The 26562-nt window shown below is 42.8% G+C and overlaps 2 protein-coding genes across 16 annotated transcripts in view; both read right to left on the bottom strand.

Moving 5' to 3' along the window:
* ivns1abpa (influenza virus NS1A binding protein a) overlaps positions 1 to 12553 on the bottom strand; it is a 31902-nt gene extending 19349 nt beyond the window's left edge. Inside the window, exons 1-11 of one of the 2 annotated variants that reach the window (XM_089001016.1) lie at positions 12182 to 12553; positions 9126 to 9383; positions 8839 to 8973; positions 7647 to 7816; positions 7396 to 7471; positions 7115 to 7288; positions 3168 to 3293; positions 1676 to 1786; positions 1036 to 1177; positions 740 to 964; positions 298 to 419 (exon numbers count right to left, since the gene is read on the bottom strand). In XM_089001016.1, the coding sequence (XP_088857142.1) occupies positions 298 to 419; positions 740 to 964; positions 1036 to 1177; positions 1676 to 1786; positions 3168 to 3293; positions 7115 to 7288; positions 7396 to 7471; positions 7647 to 7816; positions 8839 to 8949 (1257 nt within the window). In that variant the 5' untranslated portion in view covers positions 8950 to 8973; positions 9126 to 9383; positions 12182 to 12553. The remainder of the gene's footprint in view (positions 1 to 297; positions 420 to 739; positions 965 to 1035; positions 1178 to 1675; positions 1787 to 3167; positions 3294 to 7114; positions 7289 to 7395; positions 7472 to 7646; positions 7817 to 8838; positions 8974 to 9125; positions 9384 to 12181) is intronic. The other variant, XM_089001015.1, reaches the window with a different exon arrangement.
* Positions 12554 to 20680: 8127 nt separating this feature from the next.
* LOC148895358 (ankyrin repeat and MYND domain-containing protein 1-like) overlaps positions 20681 to 26562 on the bottom strand; it is a 66640-nt gene continuing 60758 nt past the window's right edge. For 3 of the 14 annotated variants that reach the window (XM_089000957.1, XM_089000954.1, XM_089000956.1), the window contains exons 15-17: positions 22148 to 22211; positions 21923 to 22074; positions 21273 to 21818 (exon numbers count right to left, since the gene is read on the bottom strand). In XM_089000957.1, coding sequence (XP_088857083.1) covers positions 21637 to 21818; positions 21923 to 22074; positions 22148 to 22211 — 398 coding nt within the window. In that variant the 3' untranslated portion in view covers positions 21273 to 21636. Of the gene's footprint in view, positions 21819 to 21922; positions 22075 to 22147; positions 22212 to 26562 lie in introns of all 14 variants that reach the window. The other 11 variants (XM_089000945.1, XM_089000944.1, XM_089000952.1 and 8 more) reach the window with 10 other exon arrangements.

Below are 26562 nucleotides of genomic sequence, written 5' to 3'. Positions count from 1 at the left end.
TTACTCCAGTTTACTACCATAATCCAAAAACGCATGGTAGGCGGAAAGAAAACTCAAAATTGTCCCAAGGAGTGAGCATGGATGATTGTTAGTCTACGTGTGCCCTGCAATTGGCTGGAAAACGATGCAGTGTGTCTCACACCTACTACCCAAGACAGCTGGGATAGGTGTGAGAAAAAGTGAACGAGCGAATCAGAAAATTAATGAATGCATTGATGAGTTTTAAATGTTCATCTCCACTGACAACTGGATCACATGTGCATGATGGAACACTAAAGAGAGATGCTGGCAACATACCATTAGCACAGCCATTTGGAAACGAGCCCTTGGAGTTCGCATGGGTGCAATGAAGGTCCAGCGGTCCTCTTTGGGGTCGTAACACTCAACAGTCCTCAGACATTCCTCTCGATTGTAGCCGCCTGCACAAGGACAAAAACAGAAACAATCATGAAAAGAACCACCCCAGTCATCAAAACACCTTTCGAAGCTCGCATGTTAGCGTTGCAAAAATCCAAGGCACGGAAATGGTGCTGTAAATAATGTGAATGTTTATAAATTAAAAGCTTATGTGAAAAAAACATTTTGTTACACTGTCACTTTTTAAAAAAAGATTTTGCTTCAGGCCCATTGGTTTTTAACCTACTCCCAATTGCTTAAAATGTGTTCCTCAAACAAACATTGGTATCAGAACTCCTTGACGGAAAAAGATTTTGAAACTTGAGCTCACTCGTGTACTAACCTGCTGCGATGAGCCTAAAGTTGATGGCTGCTGTACCCAGACCAGAACGAGCGTAACGCATTGGGGATAGATAGTGTTCTTCTCGCTCCTCTGGCTGAGCCTCAAAGCTGAGACTCTTCAGCAGGCAGGGGGTGGCAGAGGGAGAGGCCTGAGGGCTACTGCGGCCATACAAGAAGATCACACACAACACACTGTCCAGCACTGCCAGACACAGGTAGGTGTTGTCTGAGGAAAACGTGGCGTTAGTGAAAACAGGGGCAACAAGACATGCATGCTGCGCTCTTAAAAGGGCTTACTTGTAGTCTTCTCAGAGGCAATGTACTTCCACTCTCTCCTGGTAGTTTGTTTGGGGGCATTTGCTGCTTGGTTGGAGGGTGAAAGGCTTCCTGAGGAACTGCAGCTCATCGGTCTCTGGGTGCCTTCTCGTATCGGCTTCTTCTGCAAGAGCACAGCGCAGCTACAGAAGCGAAGCCCACTCCACTAAACGCAAACACCGTAGAGGTCAACTGAGGGCCGGTACTAGCGAACCAAGACTTCAACCTGCAAATTTCCCTATTGCGGGACGAATAAAGGTATTCTGATTCTGATTCAACCTACTCTGCCATTAAGTTGGGTCTATTGTGTACCTGCATTACCTTGCACCGAACCCAACATCTGACACCTACACCGCACAGCTGTAAAAGGCAGTTGTCACGAGTGGGAAGATTCCAAATAAGGCATCTGACAGTGTGAAGAACCACCACTGCCAATAACCAGAAATTATAATCACCAGCATTAAACTTTGCTGGTGATAAACGTTGCATGAACTGGACCTTTCAAGCCAGGTGCAGGCAGTGGTGAGTTTTGCATGGGTCAAGGTAGCCTGTCTACACTAATTACTGCAGATCTAATGCGCAAAAGCTAATTGTAGTGAAACTAGGCACACCCGTTGAATACCTGCATAAACTGGAGGCGGTCCTCCTCGCCACCAAACACCTCAGTTTGCCCCTCAACCATCAGCCCTCCATCCACCAGCTTGTGGTCAGGTGTGTAGTACAGCATTTGCACCTGGAAGACAAACAGGAACAACACACCCATGTGGCTGTCTCCGTGGTAACTTGGTAAACCCCAACATAAGGGGGATTAGAAGAGCAAAGCGGGGAGGAAAATCCTTGAAAAGAGTTTCTTGTCTGAGGCATTTCCTTAAAAGACACAAACTACATCCACAGCATATAGGCATACATGTTTGTGCTCAAGAAGATTCCGAGAGACGGGCAACCGTTCTTTTCCAAAATTACATCTAAAAGCAAAAAGAGGCATCGAGTCAAGAACGACACGCCGCAGTCGGTGAGATCTTCTGTGAAGGTTGAAGGACAGAAGGGGCAGCACTTATCCCTTCCTTCTCCAGTCTGCTGCTTGGAAACTGCGCATCCAGCTGAAGAGGCTGCTCATTGTGATACAAGTCACAAAAGACAGGCAAACACATGGCACGACTATTTTGTGGTCAGATGGGTTAGCATCATCATCAATTACAAAAATGGAAATACCGCACACCAGCTTTTTTTCTGTCGTTGCCACGTTCAAAAGCCGAGATAAAGACGTCTCACAAAAAGGTGTGGTTTTTGTTTTTGGAGGTGTGGGGTTGAAAAAAGCAATCTGCGAAGGCCAGCGATGTCCTGCAGCCAAATGGAAGCTCTCTTCAAATTTGAAGCCTTTGTGTGATGTGCAATCTACATTGTTGGCTAGTAAAAGGTTGTATTTTGGAAGTGGCACTGAAAAAAAATCTATTGGTTCCTCCATTGTGAGAATGCATGTGCGCCATAGGTATGGGCAGATGGGAGCACAGCGTTGCTTGGCTGCAAAAAGAGGCTTGCTAAGAGGCAGTCGTGCTCCCCTCTCCTTTTCTCTGATTCATTACCCTGGTGGATCAGTCCCGGTTCCTCAGTCCGTTCCCCTGCTGCTGCAAATAACCCTACAGGAGAGATAAATCAATGGGGAGGAGTGCCTGTTAGTTCTGGAACACAAAAAAAACATGAAGCTGTTCAGATAGTCAAGTGGCAGTAAAAACAGATGAATCAAGGGTCAAACCTTCCAGAATCTTTTCTCTGCGTTTCACAGCAGAAGAGCACTGTAATACTTAGATGGGGTCATAAGACAATCAACCACAACCCAAAGGAGAAGTGAGAAAAAAAACAAGAGCAAATAGGGGCTCTTTTGGTCTCACCTCTAATTTGTGGCATGGTTCAGGAATACAGTTTCTGACTGCAAAACCTCAACAAATAAGAGGAAAAAGAACAATCCTGACATAGCAGCATGACAACAGCATGCTAGCTCCTTTTTGAGACCCCCCCTAATGACTTCTTAATGTCAAAAACAGGTGGAGGCAAAGCGGGGAGGGAAAGACGGACAATCGCCCACAAATCAAAGGGGCACACACATGGGTACTGACCTCTTCCATGAGTTGTTCCAATTGTCCTCCATTCTCCCAGAGGCTACGCTGCACCCAGTTTAGCACCTTTGAGTAAAGCTTGCCATTGCTGGGCAGACTCAGGTTGTCTTCGAGCATGACTTCTAACTGTAGACAACAAAAAAAGAAAGTTGAGTTTAGTTCACACACTAGCGGAAAGGAAATGCCAACTCTCATGTTATGCTCACGTCATTTTCATTCTTCTCAAGGCCTTTTTAAGCATCACTGAGCATTCTTTGTGTTCACTGTTGTGCATGGACAAGGGCACTACACTGTTCACCTATTTGGACATAGTTGCTTTGCAGCCACCCAGAAAATAGCACAATTGCTTTTCCAAATGTTTGTTAAATTGCTGTTACCAATCTGAAGCCAATCAGTCAAACTGGTTGGTCCGCTGCAAGGCAGCGTTTAAGTTGAAAAAATTTTTCCAACAGCCACCTTGTGGGTCATGCCGCAATTTGGCAGTTTCCCACTCGCTCCTAACACATACCGTATTTTCCGGTGTATAAGGTGCACCCAAAAGCCTTGATTTTCTTCAAAAGATGACCCTGCGCCTTATACGCAGGTGTGCCTTATGTGAAGCAATATTGAGCCACAACAGGTCTCGCAACTAGTGTCAGCAGCCACGACTTATTTCACACACACCCATAGAAAAATTAGTGCGTAACCCCAGCCTCTGCTGTAGCGCTTTATAATGATGTGTGATATACTTGGAAATGTTTTATATATTTATGTTACATTTGGAAAACCTTGTCCATTCATTGAAGGTGCAGCTTATGATCTAGTGCACCTTATATATGGACAAGGTTTGACAACACACCATCCATTCGGGTGAGTCTTATACTCCGGTGCACCTTATACACCAGAAAATACGGTACACAATGGTTTGGCAAGGCAACTTGCTACCCAAAGTGCAGTGTCAACAAGCCTTTGTAAGCCTTTAAAAAATAAAATGAACAAATAATGTATTTTTTAAAATCCGTTGTTCTATAAATTGTGTTTGTGTGCGCTAGGGTTTGCGTACCCTACTAGTCTCACAACCACAAGTAAGGAGCTTTTAGACAGTAGTACATCTTCAGTTTTGGTTCCTTCAAGTACGGTGCTGAGCTAAACCAGCACACAGGAAAATTGAGCTTACTGGTCTGCGCTCGGTGCTCCCAGGGGTGGTGAAGCAAAATCATGGATGGATTGTCCTGACCGCGCCTCTACAAACTCGCCACAGATGCCCTCGCCTTCACACGTCAACAGTACACGTGTATAGTTGTCAAGCAAACAGACAGACTACTTGCAGTTGGAATTTGCATACTCGGCACGGCAGCCAATCAGAAGCCTGCTTCGTGTTTCGGACTTTCCCAAGCGTTATAAGGTTGTGCATTTGCATATCATTTTCCAAAATAGATGCACAGAACCTCAGCCCAGAAGAATCATTCAAAAGACGCTAACAAAATTTGTGACACTACAAAACGTAAACTTTCATTATACCGTGACTGTAAAGTGTACTTGAGTTATGAAAGTGGCTTGTAGCAGACAACGCAATGCAAATATTCCATTGTGCTCCATGACAACAAACAACAACTGGAGCAAAATCTTCAGCCACCGATACCGTAAATTAAGCAAGGTAGCATTTGTGGTAGGTACAGCCTGAATTAAAAAAAAAAACTTTATACTTTGCGCCTTTTTTTTTTTTTGCGATTTCTCGTCATATTGTTTTTCAATTTGTAAAAAAATAGGGCAGGCAGCTTCATGGCTGGGCAGGCAACTTTTTAGAGTTGTCTGGCCTGTTGTCCGCTAACTTTTTGCCACGACTTTCAAATAATTGGGACAAGTTCGGCGGGTCGGATTAAACAGCCTAACCGTATGTGGCCCGCGTGCCGTAGTTTGCCCATATCTGATCTAGCCGCTATCAAGAGTGGATGACTGTGAATCTGAGGCATACTGTACCACTTCCCCAAGACCCTTCGGCAACAAGAAGAAAAAAAGCTGATTACAGTAAGTTTACTTCATGTAAAATAGATCTTGGGTCAAAAATGGTTGAGCACCTGTGTACTCAGGGGTTGGTCAAAGAAGGAGAGGAGGGAGGTGTTTTCGTAGGAAAAGAGAAAAAAGGAACGTCAAGAGTATTGGACTGAGAGTAGGAACTTTGAATGTAGGAACAATGACAGGAAAAGGTAGAGAGTCGGTTGGCATGATGCAGAGGAAGGAAGGAGAAGGAAGACATACTGTGTGTCCAGGAGACCAGGTGGAAAGGGAGCAAGGCTAGAAGCTTAATCAGGGTTCAAGTTGTTCGATCATGGTCGCGAAAGAGGAGTTTGTTCGGAATGTCTAAAAAGTAAAAATAGTATCAAACAGAATAATGGGTCTGAAGCTAGAAATTGAAGGTGTGATGTTCAATGCTGTTAGTGGGATCAAGTAGTCTCGATTGCAGGAATGAGCCGTCACTCTGGATTTCAGGAAAGACACGTACCAAGCGCATGTGCAATTTATGTTTTGAATGAATGTTGAGTACTTTGTACAGACTATTTTTGATTTTTTATTGGAAACCATAATTTTATTTATTAACCCGTAACCCGGAATGGGATAATGAAAACTGTAGTTTTTAATGGCAACACCGGAGTAGTTGGCAGCTATGGTTCTCTGCTTTGCATGGAGTAATAAACTCTGCGAGTATTCTGACCACATGTATTGTAATCCATGATCCCTAGTCAGTGATAAATAAGGCCAATACCAATGTAAGATAAGCACGCCCATACGATGCTGCACCCTGTGTCGGGGTGCACCTGGGCTTGAATTGCGTTTCGAGACCATCCATCATACAACTGTTGCCAGAGACCCAATTAATTCTTTCGGTAGTCTTTAAAATGTTGTGACATTTATCAAGGGGATCTGCCAATGTGCTCTTTCGAGAAATGAAAGCTCTTCGGCACATGATTTTCCTAATATTTTAATTTAAGGGGCTCTTGAAGAAATGCAGAGAAATGTGGAAGAATGTTATTTTACCCCTCCTGTAACAGACGTGTGAGTGCATCATGCAGGTTTTGACCATGAGGTCTTTAATCGAGGATTGCTTCAAACAACAAAGCAAATGCAAGAATAGCTGTTACGATTGTACACCTGTAAATGTTCTCCTCTTCTTTTCCTTTCGGCGTTTCCCTTCAAGGGGTCGCCACAGCAAATCAGTGTCCTCCATCTTTAGAGGTTTGATCCGCATGTTTGTTTTGGCCAAGCTTTTACGTCGGATGCCCTTCCGGACACAACCCTCTGTATTTATCCGGGCTAGGGACCGGCATAAGAAGACTTATGTCCCTTTGTGGCTACAGAACAAGCAACTCGCTCAGTAAATGTTCTATGTGTTATATTATATTTTATTTTTGTGTCAACTTTTCTGAAAAGCACTTCATAACCACTGCATTGTTATGAAGGTGCTAGGTAAATACAGCAGTCTTGGTCCTTTATAAACACATTGATAACATTCAAAATGCAAGCTTGTGTTTTTTCCTGATCAAAACAATACAAAGAGTGAGAAAATAGGTAACCCTCTTTCACAGGATACACCTGAGTGAAAAAATATCCACAAACATTCTTTCATTCTTAATCAGGCCTGTTTCTGCATTTTTTAAATAATTTTGTGGAAATTTTAAATGCAATATCTAATTAATTTTCATTATTTTATGTTGATTTATTGGATTGGATTTGCCTTTATTAGTCTTGCAGTGGAGAATTTACATTTGTTACTATATTGTTATTATTACTACATTTGCCGCGTTAAATTTCTGTGACCACTCTGGATTTTTACTTCAATGTCGTCCACATGCATACAAGCCAAATATCAATAACACCATGTTGACATTCAAATCTAAAGCAATTGAAGGTGAAAAATAATTGAAAGTGCCAAGAACACAACTTGCATATTTTATTCATATGATATTCACCTTGAGCCGAGGAAGTTTGAGGAAGTCATCCTGTTCAGACACCTCCAGGAGATGGTCTCGTATATAGGTGTCCACTTTGGTCAATACTCTGGCATCACCCACTGAGCTGGCAAAGTTCCGGAAAGAAATGGCATTCTGGGAATCCATCTTAGACAGCAGGTAGTCGCCACAAATCTGAAAAGGTGCGGAATTACATTGTCACAAATTCACAAATACTCTTATGTCTGGTCCAATCAAGCTTGAGGCGACAAGCCTTTCACGGTATGCGACGGAAATCAAACCTGCTTGACTCTCTCCATCTTGAACCTTTTGGCAGCAGAGTAAACGTCCTTGACCAGCCCCTTATCTGCCTTAAGCCTGGGATGCAAAAGGAAAGTAAAGATCAAGAATAAGCAAATATTGCTTGATTGCAGTGCTACTCTTCTCATAAGAGAAAAGCTCCCATTTTAACACTTTCAGGCACCCTCGAACCAGGTATGACGTCCCAGAAAGGGTTAAAGCTCTCTAAAAAAAAAGAGTGACAGGTTCTTACTGGGCAGTGTAGGCATAGTTGAGTAAGATCTCCACAGCCTCTGGGTCCAAGTCCTCAAAAGTGACATGAGACACCCCATGAGGTTCAATGTCACTGTTGAAGATCTCAAATAGGTATGGACTACAGCAAGCCAAAACAGCACGATGGGCCATCAACTCATGGCCACATACCTGGCATAGATACATATATTTGGGGGGTTAGAGGGGTCCTTACAAGGTACACCAATGTTTTATCGGAGCAGTGCAAACATTTTCATATCCTGTTGAATAAGCAATTTATCACATGTACTTTTATCATATAGAATGTTTGTATCATACCGATACCAGACGCTTTGTATTTATGTTTCAGGATGTTGCGTAATACTGCTTTTTGGTTCCATCAAAGCTTTGTTTCTTTGTTCTGTCACTATTTGTACACAGATGAAAAACTAATATTTAATTGGAATTAGGATGATTCAAAGCAATTGGGTAATTCCTTAATTATAATAATAATAATACATTTCATTTATAAGCACCTTTCAAAACTCTCAAGGTCACTTTACAGTCACACGATCAGTTTTTCTGTGGGTGAGCTGCGGCAGCCAGATAGATGCGCCAGCATTCACTCAAACCGGAATAAGTAATAGATAGAAAGTTAGCTGGCTAGCTAATCGATAACTAATAGCTAGCTAGCTAGATAGCTTATAGATAGCGAGTAGCATATAGAAAGCAAATATATAACTAGCTTGGTAGCCAGATAGCTAGCTAATAGAGAGCAAATAGAATGACTTTAGAGGAAAGAAATGAGTTTCTCAAAGTGAGTTTTCAGTCGAGGAAGGTTTGATGCGTCACATGCAATTTTAGGAACTCATAAGAGTTTTACCCTCAAATCTATATGATTCATAATGAATTAACAAACATGGCCACCAAAATATAAATCCCCCACAATTTGGTCACGTTGGTCCATTTGTTGCAGTCGTACTGAGAAACTGCCAGATTCGAACTGAAGTGTAAAAAAAGTGCAAATCTGTTCAAAAGCATTGCTAGGAAAATGTCATCAAAACGTGCCAATTTCATCCTGTTCCCATTTCAGCCATGAAGAAGCTCAATGAAGTTCTTCCCATGTCTGGTGCACGTCACTCAGGATTCAGTTAGATTCAGCGTGGCACGACTGGTGCATGCATATGTAAGAGTGGTGTGTGTGGAGCTCATACCTGCAATCTAACGTCGCAGAACTGACCACTCTTTCTCAGGGCATTCATTTTGGCCACAGTGGAATCCAGGAAACTCTCATCCTCAAAGATCAGGTGCCCATTTGGAATCATTTTGACTGAATTTGGTTTGTCTGCCTGGTGTCAAGTTCATATAAATAAGTGTACAGCATACTGCCACACAAGTGAAAGTATGATCAAAATAAGTGGTGCTTTCAAAAAAATAGAAAATGCCTAAACCCATTACAAATCAGAAAGTCTCTGTAATTGTGCAGTAGCCTAATACTTACCGAATAAGAGTACAAATCAAATGCTGAGTGGAACAAGAGCTGAAGGCCAAATGGGTCATTCAGATGAGACTCAACTCGTCTTCACCCAAGCGGCGGGATGGGAAAGTTGTCAGAAGAAATTGACAACACAGGCGGCTGCAGAGTGGCGAGGGCTTCCACCCTCGGCAAACTGTCAGGCTTGAAGTAACTACAAACAAGTCCTTGTGAACCCGTTGGCTATAGAGATGTACCTATTCTGTGTTGGTCATACATTATAACCTGGAAGAGAAAAAGGGGAAGCAAGTGCACAAATTTAAGTTCAGGCCTAGAAATTCATTTTTTTCTTACCAGCCAGCCGGACTAGTTACCTTACAATGTTACTAGCAAATCAGAAAATCAACTAGCGAAAATGTGTCTGATCTCAGCAAGTTCATCCTTGTGTAGAAATGGCACAGAAGACTACAATTGTTCATGGTTGATATGCATTTTATTGTATTTCAAGAGTATATTGATACTGTTGTTAAATGGAAAAATGAGAATAATTCAGAGCACCACAATAAAATAATCAGGACATTGCAAAACTTGCCAAATAAGTATTTAATAAAAATAAATACAATTGATCACCAGAATTAAGTCAGCACAATGCTATAAAACATAGTTCGGACTCAGATAATAGATAAAACGGAAATTATGTAAATTATTTATTCTTTCGGCGCGGCCCGGTACCCAGTGGTGGGCCGTCAGGGCCAGCAAGGCCTTCTCTGCTGGACTAACATAATCAGACATCATTATCATAATCATAATAAAAGTCAATATCATTAAAAAAATATTTTTTCTAAATATATGTATAATTATTCTACATACTGTTTTCTTGATTTGGTTATGCTCCTTTCAGTGTTGTAGTTTTAGGTCAGAGTTTTTAATCCAATCAGAATTCAGCTAGTTTGTGTCGCCAGGCTGTATGTCTGACCGACGCCTTCAAAATCAACAGTGAGGGCGTCTGTGCGCTGTACATGAACGGGCACATGTAGTTGATATACAGTTGCGATAGCCAATCAGATCACGAGTTGGGACAGTAAGGCCAGCTAGAGGGCCTCGCGTTGAACATGACGTACGCGTCCTGTGATTGGATACTCACTTTACCTCAGCCCTCAGCGGAGGCAGCGCTATGCAAATCAACCAAGCTGACAACAGATCAGACCCGGAAACTTTAGCAGAAAAACCAAGTATACTCGCTTTTTTAACCCACAATGGCTGAAGGAGAGGACAACTCGCTGTCGCATGTAGGTAAGCCTATTCTCAAGAACAAATGAAAAAGATTTGTTTACTTTTATTTTCAACAAATAGTTCGTTTTGTGAACGTCTTGTTGTTTTCTTATATTAAACTGACATTTTGTAATTTAGCGTAAAATCTTGTTAAAGATTGCATATTCTTGGTAGACTTCATAAAACTTTGTGGACAAATGATTTTAAATTTCCTTTTATTTTTAAGTGTTTGCAGTATCACGTATAGTGACAAGTTCTAATTGCTGATGCAGAATTATTGATGTGTAATTGCTCCGGAAAATAGCCTGTGTTGTAGACGATTAAGGTGATGCCACGCCCAGTACTGCGTGCGTGTGCTTTTGTAAATGATATCTCCAGACGTTGTGTCATAAATTATGGTATTACGAGGGATATTTGTTCAAGTCGGACTAAGCAGGACTTCACTGAAGGCCTAGGTGTGAAATGCACGGACCGCCATTGCCGGTACCAAATGATCCACCGCCCGGTAGCGGTCTGCGGCCCGGGGGTTGGGGACCCCTGTGCTTGACTACTGGGGAAATGAAGAGGAGCATTGGAAGAAAAGGGGGAGTGGAGGCAAAACTCAAATGTTTCCATGTGACTAGTTGAGCACTTGAGTGCACGTCTGACATTGGAATTCTCAACATGTTTCGAGCACCTTCTAGTGGGAGGGATTGTCTACTGCAAGAGTTGTTTCGTTCCAGTGGAAATGTACCACATCCATTTCACTATACCATGTGACAGAACGGTAAACGAGGTCGTAATCTTGAAATCATGGTCAACACTGTGTTCAAATAAAGTCTGAAAGTATCTTTGATTGATAACAGTTGAAAATAGTTTAAGAAAACGAATTGCAATTTCAATGGATGTTGAATTTCCACTTTTTGATGTCATTCTCAACCAACCAAGCCATCTTCTAAAGCCATACAAATGGAACGTTTTTAATCTAATCAGAAATTACCGACGGTTTTTGAGAAGTAGAAATGTCTATCCGGCCATAGGTTTTCGTAACGGATTACGAGCACAGCGGGGTGGATTTTTGGCAACGTCAGGCGTATTAAACCTCAATACCATTTATTCCATTTTGTAGACAATTCATATTGTCTTGTCGGGAGAACAGCAGAGCATCAATATCTGGCTTTCGTGATAAAATATGTAATTTTCTTCCATTGTGATTTTTTTAAGAGGCGACCACGTTTCAAAAAAAATTGTGGCTAGCTTCCATAATGTCCTTCGCGCGTACACCTTCCGCTGCTAGACAACTGTGCAGGGCCTTCGGAAGCTTGGCGCTGTGCCGAGAAATAAATCGCGCTACTAAAGAACTCGCTTAACAAAACACATTTGAAACATCCCACGCGAATAACGAAAAAAGAATGCCGAAGGAGGCTCACGTTTCACAGTCATTGTTAGCTTTCCGGTGGCTACAACCTGCTGAGCCGTGATGGTAACGAGGAGAGACATGCGCGTTAGCTAGCTAACAGTTAATCCAGAGGAAATCACCGATGCATTATTATAACGCATTGTGTTTACGCAGCAGCAGAATATTCGCGACTGCCGAGGTGTGACCAATGAATCTTTATTTTGTGTGTGACATTGTCAACGCCGGCAGTAAATATGCTGGGCCATTTTCCGGAGCAGTCGAGCCGAAGACGGCCATTTCCATCCCGTGCAGAGGGCAGATACGAAGCGACTCACACAACACTGCACGTTCAAAGAAAATATACACTTCGCCATAATTAACAACTCTCCACACTGGCATCTCAGTCGTGAGATATATTTCAGTTTAATCTTACCTGTGGCGTTTGACAGCAGACGATATTAAACATATTTAACGAGAATAAAGGAGTTGGTTGGTTGTGGTTGAAAGGGGCAAGACGGCCTCAGAAGCTGCTTATCCACCTGGTCTCTGGGTGTTGCTTCGTCTTTTTCTTTGCGCAGTCGGCTGAGTCAAGCGACGTCCAATTTCTTTCGCTTAGTGACGACCAGCGAGTGATGTGTCGTTCGCAGACAAGCCGGCTCTTGAAGCCGGTTGTTTGAAGTCAAATTCGGGAGCCGGCTCCATATCGGGGGCCGCTCGAAAAGATGCGGACACCTCTGCCCAATCGTTTATAAAGCCGCACGTGATTGGTCAAATTCCGTGGTAAACGAGGGGGGGGGTGTTTCTACACGCGCATACACACACACACACACACACACACACACACACACACACACACACACACACACACACACACACACACACACACATACACACGCACACGTATGCGCACGTAAATATACACGTTTTTTGGCTTTTCTGTGACTGTAAATGGTCATTGAGAGCTTTGAAAGGCGCTTGAAATTACATGTATTATTATTACACGCACACGCGCCCCCGTAGTGATGGGGAGGGGTGAGAGCAGGGCCGGCCCTTGGCATAGGCGATATAGGCGGTCGCCTAGGGCGCCATCTGCTGGAGGGGCGCCGACACGCCGTGATTGCTCAGTTGGCTGTTGTCATTGAATTGTATAGGGGGCGCCGTGATGTAATCTCGCCGAGGGCACCAAATTGGGTAGAGCCGGCCCTGGGTGAGAGAGACACACACCAGCACACTGTGTTGCTCACGAACATGAGTCAGTGAGACTAGAGCAGGGGTGGGCAATTTTCTTGATTCACGGGCCACAATGGGTTCTAAAATTTGACACGGGGGCATTTGGAGGGACTTTTTGGGCCAGATATAATAGAATTAAAGGACAACCAACACCTCCGGATAAGTTGTGTCCATAATTTGTAAAATGACTTCAAATGACTTCTACTGAGCGCATTTTACAAAAATTCCACCGCATATAGCTATATTTTATGTTTTAAGACTTGCGCTGAATATTCAGGAAGTCTTGTTTTCGAGTTGATGACGATGCCTGACGTGACGTCACGTCAGGAACGCCCATGACCGAGAAAGTGACACACAATGCATTTGGGTACTTTATTTGGTCTGAAAATATCGTGTTGATGGCGAAATTAGAAGTAAAACACATAAATAACACGATGATGAATCATTGTGTGTTGCACCAAGACTACCAATTGCGGTAACACCATACAGAAGTTGACACAAATTCCCAGGAGACAAATCAGCCCATTTACAACAGTGCTTGGGCACCATCTTGTGCATTTTATGTGCGATACATTAGTGTCCAGACGGCTCGAATTGATACGGAAGGACTTCTTTAATTGATTGCAAACTTTTATGCTTTCCTCTTCAGAACTATTCGAATCATATTCATAACTGGATGAGTAACAAGAAAGCATCTCTTCCGAATCTGAACTCTCTGAAGCCATTGTTTTGATTCTGGAGCAAGGCAAGACATCCTGGCGCGACGTCATGAACTGGGGACGGGACTTTCTGAAAATTCCCCATTCGCAGCTCATTTTGTTGCAGTTTTAGCACACTTGAAGGCATTTTTATTGGTGTTTTGCGTTTGACTAAAAATATCAGCCCGTTTTTGGTATTTTAGATGCTAAAAGACATTTTTCTGATGTCAGGAAACAAAAAAATAGGCATCAGTTGTCCTTTAAATATAGTGTGTGCAAACCTCATAGCACAGTAAGAACACTACAACCCAATTTATTAACTGTCTTTCAAATGTGAAAAATAGCCCTTATCAGTTAATAAATTTGTCTCAAGGAATATGCAAGATATGCCATTTCCATACTATTTCGCAGATACTGGGAGGAGGAAATGTAAATAGATAAATATAACATACGCACTGTGATTTCTCAAGATTGCGTCTGTTTTTAATAAGTTTCAATCGAAGGTGCAAATTAAAGAAATCAACATTTATTGAAAAATGGAATCACTTTCAACATTCAAAACATATTATTACACATGTCTGCGTAAGCTCTCAGTCGTACAGGAGTGGTCCATCGATGAGAAGGTTTCTTCAGCCGTCATCTGTACAATTTTGAAGGTTTCGGACGTTTCGCACGCATGAATTGTCAACACAAACATTGCATTGCGGACAACTGGAGCAAAATCTTCAGCAAGGGATATTTACCGTAAATTACCGTAGTTTGCCAATGTCTGCACCAGCACACTGTCCAGTCCAGGGGTGGACAAAGTTTTTGACTCGCAGGCCGCATTGGGTTCTAAAATTTGACAGAGGGGCCAGGCCAGGAGCATTTAGAGGGATTGTTTGGGCCGGAAATACTAAACCTAAAGCATTAAAGGACAACCGACGCCTCCGGACAAGTTATGTCCATAATTTATAAAATCACTTCAAATGACTTCGACTGCGCGTATTTTACAAAGATTCCACAGCATATAGCTAGTTTACGTTTTAAGACTTGCGCTGAATATTCATGAAGTCTTGTTTTCGAGTTGATGACGATCCCCATGTGACGTCACGTTTGGACCGCCCCTGACCGAGAAAGCGACACACAATGCATTTTGGGTACTGTTTGGCTGAAAACTTCGTGTTGATCCGTGTTGATGGCGAAATTAGAAGGAAAACACATAAATAACGGCATGGTGAATCGTTGTGTGATGCACCAAGACAACTATTTGATATTCGCTGACACAAATTCCCAGCTGACAAATCAGCCTATTTCCAACGGAGCTTGGGCGCAATCTTCTGCATTTTCTGGGCGCTACATTGCTGTCATTGACGGCTCGAATTGATATGGGAGGACTCCTTGAATCAATTGCAAACATTTATGCTTTCCTCTTCAGAACTATTTGAATGATATTCATAACTGGATGAGTAACAAGAAAAGATCTTCTCCGAATCTGAAGCCATTGTTTTGATTCTCGAGCAAGGCAAGACGTCTTGGCGTGACGTCACGAACAAGGGGGTGGGACCTTCTGAAACTGGCCATTTCCGGATTCATTTTGAAGTCATTTTTATTGGTGTTTTTCATTTAACTAAAAATATCAGCCTGCCTGATTTGGGTATTTTAGATGCTATAAAACGTTTTTCTGATGTCAGTGGCAAACAAAAAAAAAATGGTGCCGGTTGTCCTTTAAATGTAGTGTGTACAAACCTCATAGCACAGTAAGAACACTTCAACCCAATTTATTAACTGTCTTTCAAATGTGAAAAATATCCCTGATCAGTTAATAAATTTGTCTCAAGGAATCTGGCGTTTACATACTATTTCGCAGATACTTGGAGGAGGAAATGGAAATAAATTAAAATAACATATGCACTGTGATGTATCAAGATTGCGTCTGTTTTTAATAAGTTTTCATTGAAGGGGAAAAGTTAAAGAAATCAACATTTATTGAAAAATGGAATCACTTTCAACATTCAAAACATATTACACAACGAAATATTCAAGCTCAATAATACCTACTTGTGTTAAATTCCGCCAAATCATAGATGGTTTGTCCTGACCGCGCGCTCAACAAACTCTCCACTGACGCCCTCGCCTTCACGTGCAAACAATACACGTGTACCGTCGCCGAGCACACAGACATAGGCTACCTGCAGTTGAAATTTGCATACACGGCACGCGGCCAATCAGAAGCCTCCTTCTTTCTTAGATGCACAGAACCTCAGCCCAGAAGAAAGATTCAAAAGAAGCTAACAACATATGTGACGCTACAAAACGTAAATTTACATTAAACCGTGACTGTAAAGTGTACGTGAGACTTATGAAAGGGGCTTAGTGGCTCGTAGGAGGCAATGCAAACGTTGCATTGTGCACCACAATGACAATCGACTACTGCAGCAAAATCTACAGTCATGCACATTTACCGTAAACTAAGCAAAGTAGCATTTGTAGTAGGTACATTCTTGATTTAAAAAAAACGTCATACTTTGTGACAATGTTTTTTAATGTGATTAGTTGTCTCATTGTGCTTCAAGTTGTGAAAAATGGGGCAGGCAACTTTTCAGTTATCTGCCCTGTTGTCCGCTAACTTTTTGTCATGAGTTTCAGACACTGTTTTTACTATAATTTGGGTAAATTCGGCAGGCCGGATTAAAAAGCCTAACAGGCCGTATGTGGCCCGCGGGCCGTAGTTTGCCCATCTCTGGTCTAGTCCATACATGGGCAAAACTATGGCCCGTTAGATTTTTTTTATCCGGTCCGCCGAACTTGTCAAATTTATAGTAAATGCCCGGCCATAAAGTTGCCCGCCCCATTTTTCACAACTTGAAACACAATAAGATGACTAATCAAAAAAAAAAAAAAGAAAAAAAGGCCACAAAGTTGCCTGGCCCATTTTTCACACAAGACGACGACTAATCGGGAAAAGAACCCCATTGTCGCACAGTATAATTTTTTTGTTATAATTTAGGACCCATCTCTCACCCGAGCGTTCCACTTGGCTCACCCCTCCAAACCGGGTGGGCCGCCAGGGAGCGTCCATTGGGGGGGGGGGGGGGGGGGCACTGTCACATTCTCCTTGGCGCCAAGAGTGCGCCCCTTCCCTCCCTGCTCTCCGGGCTCACTCACCTGATTCCAGTGGCGGTCTGTGCTTTTCACACCTAGGCCTTCAGTGAAGTCCTGCTTAGTCCGACTTGAACAAATATCCCTCGTAATACCATAATTTATGACACAACGGCTGGAGATATCACTTACAAAAGCACACGCACGCAGTACTGGGCGTGGCATCACCTTAATCGTCTACAACACAGGCTATTTTCTGGAGCAATTACATAGCAATCAATCTGCATCAGCAATTAGAACTTGTCACTATACGTGATACTGCAAACACTTAAAAATAAAAGGAAATTTAAAATCATTTTCCCACAAAGTTTTATGAAGTCCACCAAGAATATGCAATCTTTAACAAGATTTTACGCTAAATTACAAAATGTCAGTTTAATATAAGACAACTATAAAACAAAATATAATATATATAATATAAAACAACAAGACGTTCACAAAACGAACTACAGTAAAGTCTCGTTATATCGATATCGGATATATCGATAGTCCCGGTTATATCGATACAATTTCTATGCACGCATGGAGAAAATTACATGCAAACAGGGTCGGATATATTGATAGTCCCGGTTATATCGATATTTTTCCCGACTCCCTTGAATATCGATATAATGAGACTTTACTGTATTTGTTGAAAATAAAAGTAAACAAATCTTTTTCATTGGTTCTTGAGAACGCGTACGTCATGTTCAACGCGAGGCCCTCTAGCTGGCCTTACTGTGCCAACGCGTGATCTGATTGGCTATCGCAACTGTATATCAACTACATGTGCTCGTTCATGTACAGCGCACAGACGCCCTCACTGTTGATTCTGAAGGCGTCGGTCAGATTTCATACAGCCTGGAGACACAAACTAGCTGAATTCTGATTGGATTAAAAACTCTGACCTAAAACTACAACACTGAAAGGAGCATAACCAAATGGATATAATATAACATCAAGAAAACAGTATTGGATTGGATTGGATTTGCCTTTATTAGTCTCACAGTGGAGAAACTTACATTTCACAGCAGCAAAGTGATGAAAGGAATGAAAGTAGAAAAACAAAATACATGAGCTGCTGGAAAGGCAGCCACTCTCGCGGCACCGTCTTGAAGTCAAAAGAACAAAAAAACTAAATAACAATATGACAGCATAGAGACAATATGACAAAACAAAGACAGAGAGACATTCATTCTTCAGGACTTGCTGTACCCTCTTTGTGATGACATGAAGCAGTTCTAGATGAAAGAGGAGAGGATCAAAACGTCTTTCCACCAGTGGATCAGGGACATCATGGTGGAATGTGCATGTCGACTACAAGCTAAATGTTGAAAGCAAACACGCAGCTATAGCATCCATTGACGAAAAGAGATTGTCTCACATCTCCTGTTCCACATAAATCTGCTTCAATTCCAAACCGCAACAGTTCCACATACGCATCGGCGCTCTGCGCTGACGCTCCTTTCTTCTTATTGCGGGTTCCTCAAGCCATGCATCCATCCAGCCGCAGACTGTCAAACAGCACTGACCTTTCCGCTAAACAAAGCGGGGCTGTGAAGATGCTGCCCATTACAGGCGCAAAAAAGCACAATGGCCCCTTTGGTGTCCAGCGATGGCAGTCGAATGGCTCTGACATTCCTCCCATTCAAAAACAGTTCTGGCATATTCATGCTGCCGAAATGGCGCAACCATTCAGCAGTCTCCTTCTTGAAGAATGTCGTGGTCAAAAATGCTGAAAAACAATCTGTATCTGTTCCACACGATGCACAACAACACAAAGTGACAAAAGAAAACACAAAACAAGACAAAAACAACCAAAAAAAGCAAGAAAAGAAAAAAAAGAAAAAGAAAAAAAGTATGTGGAATAATTATATATATATATATTTAGAAAAAATACTTTTTTAATGAAATTGACTTTTATTATAATTATGATAATGATGTCTGATTATGTTAGGCCAGCAGAGAAGGCCTTGCTGGCCCTGACGGCCCACCACTGCCTCATTCCCATTTCCTTGATTGCGCCTTCTGGCTATAAAAGCCACCCGTTCCCGCTCGGTCCTCGCCGGTGTATTCTCTTTTGTTACCCTGTCTCCCAGCAGTACGCAGGTTGGTCCCGTTCGTCTATTCGGTTGCCTTACCTTCTGTTTTGCCTTGCGTGTCTCAGTAAAAACCTTTCTTGAACTTATTGTCTCTATCGTGTATTTCGGATCCAACCCGTTCCTATTTTTCTTCGTCCATCGAGTCCTGTCACCACTCCTCGAGCGGTCGTGACACCTTGCTGAAGATTTTACTCCAGTTGTTTGTCCGTCCGCAATGCAATGTTTGCGCCGATGCCATCACGTGCTGGCTGGCCAAAATTGTCATACGCTTTTGTGAAGAAAGTGTCTTGTCTTGTTTTTTTCCAAGATGGCGCCTGAGTAGGCAGCCATCAACAAGTGCTCTCACGAGCTTTGCTTTTTTTGTCGTTTTTGTCTTGTCATTGTGTTTTCTTTTGTCACTTTATGTTGTTGTGCGTCACGTGGAACGGATACAGATTGTTTTTCAGCATTTTTGGCCACGACAATCATCAAGGAGGAGACTGTGCTGAGCGGTTGCGCCTTTCGGCAGCATGAATATGCCAGTACTGTTTTTGAATGGGAGGAATGTCGGAGCTATTTGACTACCATCGCTGGATAGCTCTGGGGCCATTGTGCTTTTTTGCGCCTGTAATGGGCAGCATGCTCACAGCCCCGCTTTGTTCAGTGGAAAGGTCAGTGCTGTTGGACAGTCTGCGGTTGGATGGATGCATGGCTTGAGGAGCCCGCGATAAGAAGAAAGCAGCGTCAGCGCAGAGCGCCGATGCGTATGTGGAACTGTCGCGGCTTGGAATTGAAGCGGATTTATGTGGGACAGGAGATGTGAGACAATGTCTTTTCATCAATGAATGCTACAGCTTCGTGTTTGCGTTCAACATTTAGCTTGTAGTAGACATACAAATTCCACCATGACGTCCTTGATTCACTGCTGACATGGATGCTTTGATCCTCTCCTCTTCCAACTAGAACTGCTTCATGTCATCACAAAGAGGGTACAGCAAGTCCTGAAGAATGAATTACTCTGTGTCTTTGTGTTGTCATATTTGTTATTTTTTCTTTTTTTTTTCCCAAGACGGCGGTGCGTGAACACGCAGTGGCTCCCCTCGCCCGCCAAATTGGCGTTTTCATGTTTATGTTTGTTAAAGTAATTATAAGTGCCTTGCATGCTGGGTCCGAGAGGACAGTAATTTCATCTGTGCTGTATGTCATGCATATTAGCATATTTGACAATAAAGCTGACTTTGACTTTATTTTGTATACTGATTTATTGCAATGCTGTAATATTCTCTGTCAAGAAAAATGAGCCATGCTGAATGTTGAGCGGATCCTCATTTGTGCAATGCTGTAATATTCTCTGTTGAGATAAATGAGGCATGCTGAATGTTGAGCGGATCTGGCAACACCGCCACAACGCTACCTAAGGTCCTTTGACAGCAATAAAAAAAATAGTTATTGTACAATGCTGAGAGAAGCGGCTGCTCTCTGTGGTCCGGCAAATAAACATCCTACTTGTTCAATCTAAACAAGAAGGACCATCTCAAGTTTTTATTCTACCAAATGCATCACAGATACGCTGCAGATCTCAACAGTGTTGCCGGGCTGCCACCGTAGCGGTAGCCGTAGAAATAAAAAGGTCTGGCGGTCGTGGTCGTAAGTATGGGTGGTCGTAACTCACACCGGTCGTGAATTGGATGTTACCTGTATATATATATATATATATATATAGACGTGCCAAAAACGAAATGGAGGCTCAGGGGCATCGAGCCTTTTCCGTTGCTGGTCCCACTCTGTGGAATGACCTGTTACTGAACATTCGGTAAGCCCTCTCGCTGCCCATCTTTAAAACACTCCTCAAAACCCACTTGTACTCTTTGGCATTTGCCTCAGCATGTATTAGACCTCTCCTCCATGAGCCGCCACCTTAACGTGGTGGAGAAAAATTCTGACTAGATATAGTTGGACGTGCCTCCAGACACAGCTTGGGTTATGGTACCAGCCCTCTGGAGAGGGGTTGGACTCTCTTCCACCTAATATTTCCAAGGATTGGACCGCCAGGGTCCCCACCTTTGGCTGCCACCCAGCTCACAATGCACCCGACCCCTTTGGCCTCTCCCATTGGTGGTGAGCCCTTGAGAAGGGGGACCCACATTTCCTCTTCGGAATGAGCCAGACCGGGCCCCATGGGTGTAGGCCTGGCCACCAGGCACTCGCCAACAAGCCCCATAGACAGGCCTGACTCCAGAGAGGGGCTCTGGTGACCGGCTTCAGGCAAGGGAAAACCAGATCCATCTGTTTTTCTTCATCATGAGTCTGTTGAGTCGTACTTTGTCTGGTCTTTCACCTAGGACCTGTTTGCCAAGGGTGACCCTGCCAGGGGCATAAACCTTATGTACCTTGTGGCTGTGTTGCCCCAGACAACTTAGCTCCTCGGATCATCGCGACACACAAACCCCTCCACCACAGTCAGGTGACGGCTCATGCAGGTGTCCATTGAATTTTATGTATCTAATTTATGCAATTACAAACATAGAGACAAATTTACAAACAAATAAAAACAATTTTATTCTCAACATATTGACATTGTCAATGGTGGTAAATGCAAACATGTTTGGATCAACCGAACACCCTTAAATGTGTGAGTGAATTGGCGATCTTTATGACTGACTGGTGTTTACTGTACGGTGTAATTTGCCTCAAAAGCCAAGTCAGCTCGAATATGCTGCAGCCAACCAAATTCTGAAATGATAAGTTACAACAGTATGTCAATTGTAGCTGTAGTTTTCCTTCATGTTGATTGATTGCCCCTCTGCAATATTTTCTTCAATCACCATGACTTTGGATTTAAACTGGACGTGAAATGGTCTTTTTGATGAAAATATGACAGTCTTAGGTCCTTTTTTGGCTTGAAACATGACTCTCTTCTCAAAAGTGATTGGAACAGCTCCTGAAATGCGAGACAAAACACAAAGTTTAGTTAAATGTTTTCAGTGTCAAAAATACATGTGAACATTTCCACTATCGCACAACAGCTTCTGAAATGGCACCTACCTGTCTCGCGCAGACACTCTTCCTTGTGTCTCTCATCCCATGCTATGAGTTTACATGCCATGGAGCAGTAGAAGACTTTGTGGCAGCGAGTACAAGCAGTTAGCTTCACAGCAGCGGAGCGACCACAATGGTAGCAAAACTTAAATGGTGACCTGAGTAATGATTCCGTTGACATGAGAAATGGTTACAAGAATTGGATGAGTGGCAAAAGTTGTGTTACTGTACCTTAGTTTTATTGCAGTGGGATGTTCACTTTGATTTTTCGGTTTGGCATCATAAGCAACTTTATCTGTAAGGAAAAAGAAATATTTCACACAAGTTGGAATCACATTTTCACATTTCGGTTTATGTGCTTTCATGGAAGTATGATGTTAAGGCAATTTGCAACACAAACACATTTTAAAATTGTTTTATTTTCTGAACGTCTTTTTTTCACAGACTTCCGTGTTTATACATTCGATCTATGGCGTCGCATCCTGCCGCGCTTTACAAAAGCTCTCCCAGGAAAGCCGTTTGGCGCATCATACCGTGTTTTCCAACCGGTTGGGAACGAGGCTATTCAGTTGGGATTTTGCATTGGGGTTTCCACCAGGGCTTGCTTGGTCAATGACCCTTGCCCGTTTAGGTTTGTGCCTGGGGCTATAACAAACCGGGAGAGCACTAAATAGCTCGCTGATAGCGCATGTGCGTACAGGAGTTGTGTTCTTTAGTGAAGAGTTGAAGAGAAATTGCAGCACTGCGTTCACATGTGCTCAAATTGTGTACATGGGGTTTGATCGTGAGCTGTGTTGCGTCTGTCTGAAAAACGGCTTGTGTTGTTTGATGGGGCAGATATAATATTACAAAAACGAAGAAAAAAACTACAAAAAAAAACGAAGAAAAATGAAAAAAAAAAGGCGGCGATGAATTTGAGGCAATTGGACAGGCAAATCAATGTCTCCGGGCTGCACCATGGCTGACATTACAAACACCAAAAGCACCAAATGCTCTGAGGATGTTGACATGTGTGAGGTGGGTGTGTGGAGAGGTATTTGGTACTAAGATGGCTGTTCAATTTGTGGTGACCTGAACCAATGGACGCACAAGCACAAGCCGCATGCATCCACCCGCTGAGCATTCAGGCTCTGATCAACAAGCTCTGACTCCTCCTCGACAAAGACCGCAAAATGCCAAGCCACGCTATCTCCACAAGGACAAAACGCATCTGCTCCATGGGTGCAAAATTCCCCAACCAGCTCGCTACTAGCCTCACAGAGACATCGTCCACTGAACCCGAGAAAGCTGAAACACGATTTGCTGCAGAAATGGACTGAAGGTGAAAGTGACGAATGAACAATCTCCAAGATTGCAGCTCACAATGACTGTTGACAAAAGGCTGACTAATGCACAATTCAGTTGACGGACCACCACCGAACTCTGCCTTGAATACTGGCTTGGTGTCCATTGATTTGCTCCGCAGGCCCTGCCGTATCCCATTTTGATATCTTCACTGCATTTTGCTTTGCAAATTTTGAAAACAAAATTTTATCACTGCGCACATCTATAGTTTGGCACGCCAAGCTGATGATATGGGATTGCAGATTGGATCCCTGATTGACAATAGTTTATTTTCAAAAGTATAGTTTTTGCCGTTTACTCAAACGTGCGACAACTTTTATTTGCACAATTGTTTTACGTGGAATTTGGCAGACACATTTTTCAACGCTACACATTCAAAATGCTGTAGTAACATTTCTCATCCAACCACCTTGGAGTTAAATTGTCCTAAATTGCACCAAATTTAATTTTGTCATCTAGAATGTTCCTTTTGATCGGCAGTTTGGACAGCTGCAATTCTTTTTTCCAGACACAAGATGGTCTTTCATTCAGTATACTGATAATTCTTTTTGCTGTTTATGGGCCGCTAGATGGCTTCTTTTCACGAAGAATGGGAACGGCAGAGCAGCCAACGACCAATCAAATTCGGATGCAATTGGGCTTGATCAAAAGAAAAATATTGCTTATAAAAATCGCCACATGTACGAAAATCTTCTGGATGTCTTTGCAAAACACTAGTGACTTTTGTCGGTTCAAAAGTTGTGTATAGTTACAACTAAAGGAAATCTAACTTATTGTGATTGTTTTTTATTATAGTTACTATTATTTAAATGCAGTGCACATTAGAGAAATTTCTCGGCATTCGAGTCAGAAAATGTGTAATTGGCAAGGAAGTTAAATAGGCACCTGAGTCAGTGATTAAAGCGGAATTATAAATTGGATTGTGTAAGGGTTCGGCGTTAACAAGCTTCATTCAGAATCAAGAGAGGTGGATTGTCCAAAGCAGGAGAAGTCCTGGGAACCCACATCCACCGGGGTGGCCAAAGATGAAACTGACCAGCTCAAGTGTGCTTGCACCCACCAGTCGTGATGCCACAGACATCCTGAGCAGGAGTAACTGATGGGGAAGACGCATCAAGAACAGAAAGAGGCTGTTGGACGTCATGGGCAGGCGTGTCTGATGTTAAATTGCACAAGAATGACAAAAGGCAAGTACAACAACCATTTTCAGATTGCCAAAATGCTTTCTCCACACTCCACACAACCCAGTAGAACTGGGGTAATAGCCGCATCAACAGGAGAGCCTGATGAAAATGCCAACTTGTGAAAATATTTATTGAAGGCTATCCTCCACCTGAAGAATGTGGCGACATGCAAAGAAGCCGTGCTCAATGTGCAACATTTTAAATCCAAATGCCATGTGAATTGGTGCCCATGCAGGAGACATGCAAACATTGGCCTCCAAATTCAAGAACAGTGATTGACAGTCGGTGCTATGCAAATTGTCAATCGGCAATGTCAAAGATGAGTCGTGTTTTCCACGAAAACATGTTCGCAGTTGGCAAATTGAGACTTCCCGTGTCTTAACAGGGGGGAGTTATGATGAATACAGCTCCAATCGTTACTTAAAATTTTCAATTTTGGTAGGGGCTGCAGTTAGCTGCAAAATCATTCCCCAAGAAAGTTTATCCCCGGAAGGCAGACACGCTAACTATTAACATTTACGAAACAACTTACACCTACTAACAATGATTTACTACCTTTTTGTGAGAGAATGCATTGCAGACCCTTCATGATGAGACAAGACTGGGATAGGGAAAGAAACAGTTCCAAGAAATGTGTGATGTGTAGAATAAAAACATCCTGTTGACGGTCTGGAGAGGATGTCCGAGAGAAGGACATGAGCCACACCGACGTGGGACAGACCATCCACGGAGCTGCTAGCCATCTTCAGGAGCCACAAAGGTCATCTGGATTCGCCAGGATCGTGAAGGAGATTCCCGGAGCACGTCACTGGAGCCACGTCAACAAATCGCACACCCTTTTCCCATCTGCTTATCCGTATGACAACCTGGGGTTTTCTTATGAATAAATGCGACAGAACAAAATTGTTTCTCCTCGTCGTCCTGGAAAATCACCATCCAGAAACCCAAGATGCCATGAAGACTTGATTGATGTAGTGAATGACATGACTTTACTTCGATTGTGTTTCCATTTTGATTGTACATAGTTTCTTATTTTATGATTGTCTTTTGTTTGCTTCTTTATTCACCTATACCGATGTTAGATACGTTTGTCAGGGGCAATATGTTGAGGCAATTCGCTACACAAAACACAAATTAAACATCTTTTAATTTTCTTAACGTTTTATTTTTTCAGACTTCAGTTACATATCCGGTCTATGGCGTCCTGCCGCTCTTTAAAAAAGTACTCTACCACCACCGCGTGACCTGCCTGCACACACTGGTGTATCAGGCGTGATAGAGTGTTTTTATACACATGCGTAAACATCCGATGTTATTTCATGTTTAGGTTAGTCTATATGGATGTATGTGGCTTATTAGTTAACTTGTTGCGTATGTAGAGTGTAACAAGTATTCATTTTCAGTCTAATGTTCTCCCAACCCCTTCCCGTCGCTGATAGGCTTGGTCGAGATGATGTCACCGCTGCTGTGTGATTAAACAAGGTTGAATGGGCGAGATTTGCGCTCTTGGCTCCCCGCTCCAACTAGATATGTTCTTCTATTGTTTACGAGAATAAAGTAGTCTTTTCTGTTCACCATCTATGATCCCCGCTGGTATTTCATCATAAAACTATGTTGAACTCCGAACCAGAAGAGATACAGGAATTAGATTCTAACATAAATTGGTGCCCGTGCCAAGGCTCTCAGGTCCGGGGCGTGTGGGGGTGCCCGTCTGCGTGTGTCTGTTGATGAGAGACAAAGGATCCCTTGCTTTGGCAGCGTCTGCTTGCGGATTGTCCACAAGAGACGAAGGAGTCGTTCCTTCGGCAATGCCTGCTTTTTGACTCACGACGAGAGCCGAAGGTTGCTGCCGTTCATCCTGCCCCTCTTCATCCTGTCTTGACCACACGGACGAGTTCACGAGTTTTCAAGGTGGGTGACGACAGCACGCAGCCATTTTGTTTGAATGTATTGTGGAATTCTTTATGGCCAAAAGTTATTCTGTCACGGTTAATCTGCGCATCTACGGTTAGTAATCAGATTACAATTGATCAAGGTGGATCATTCTAATCTGAACAGATGCGTAAAAAGTTTTTGCGCGTGACTAGTGACGCCTTCTCGGATCACTGTGTCTGATGC

Source organism: Hippocampus bargibanti, linkage group LG07, assembly GCF_051943395.1.
Source record: "Hippocampus bargibanti isolate YZ-2025 linkage group LG07, ASM5194339v1, whole genome shotgun sequence".
Classification (NCBI taxonomy): Eukaryota; Metazoa; Chordata; class Actinopteri; order Syngnathiformes; family Syngnathidae; genus Hippocampus; species Hippocampus bargibanti.
This window is presented reverse-complemented; position numbering and strand designations above follow the sequence as displayed.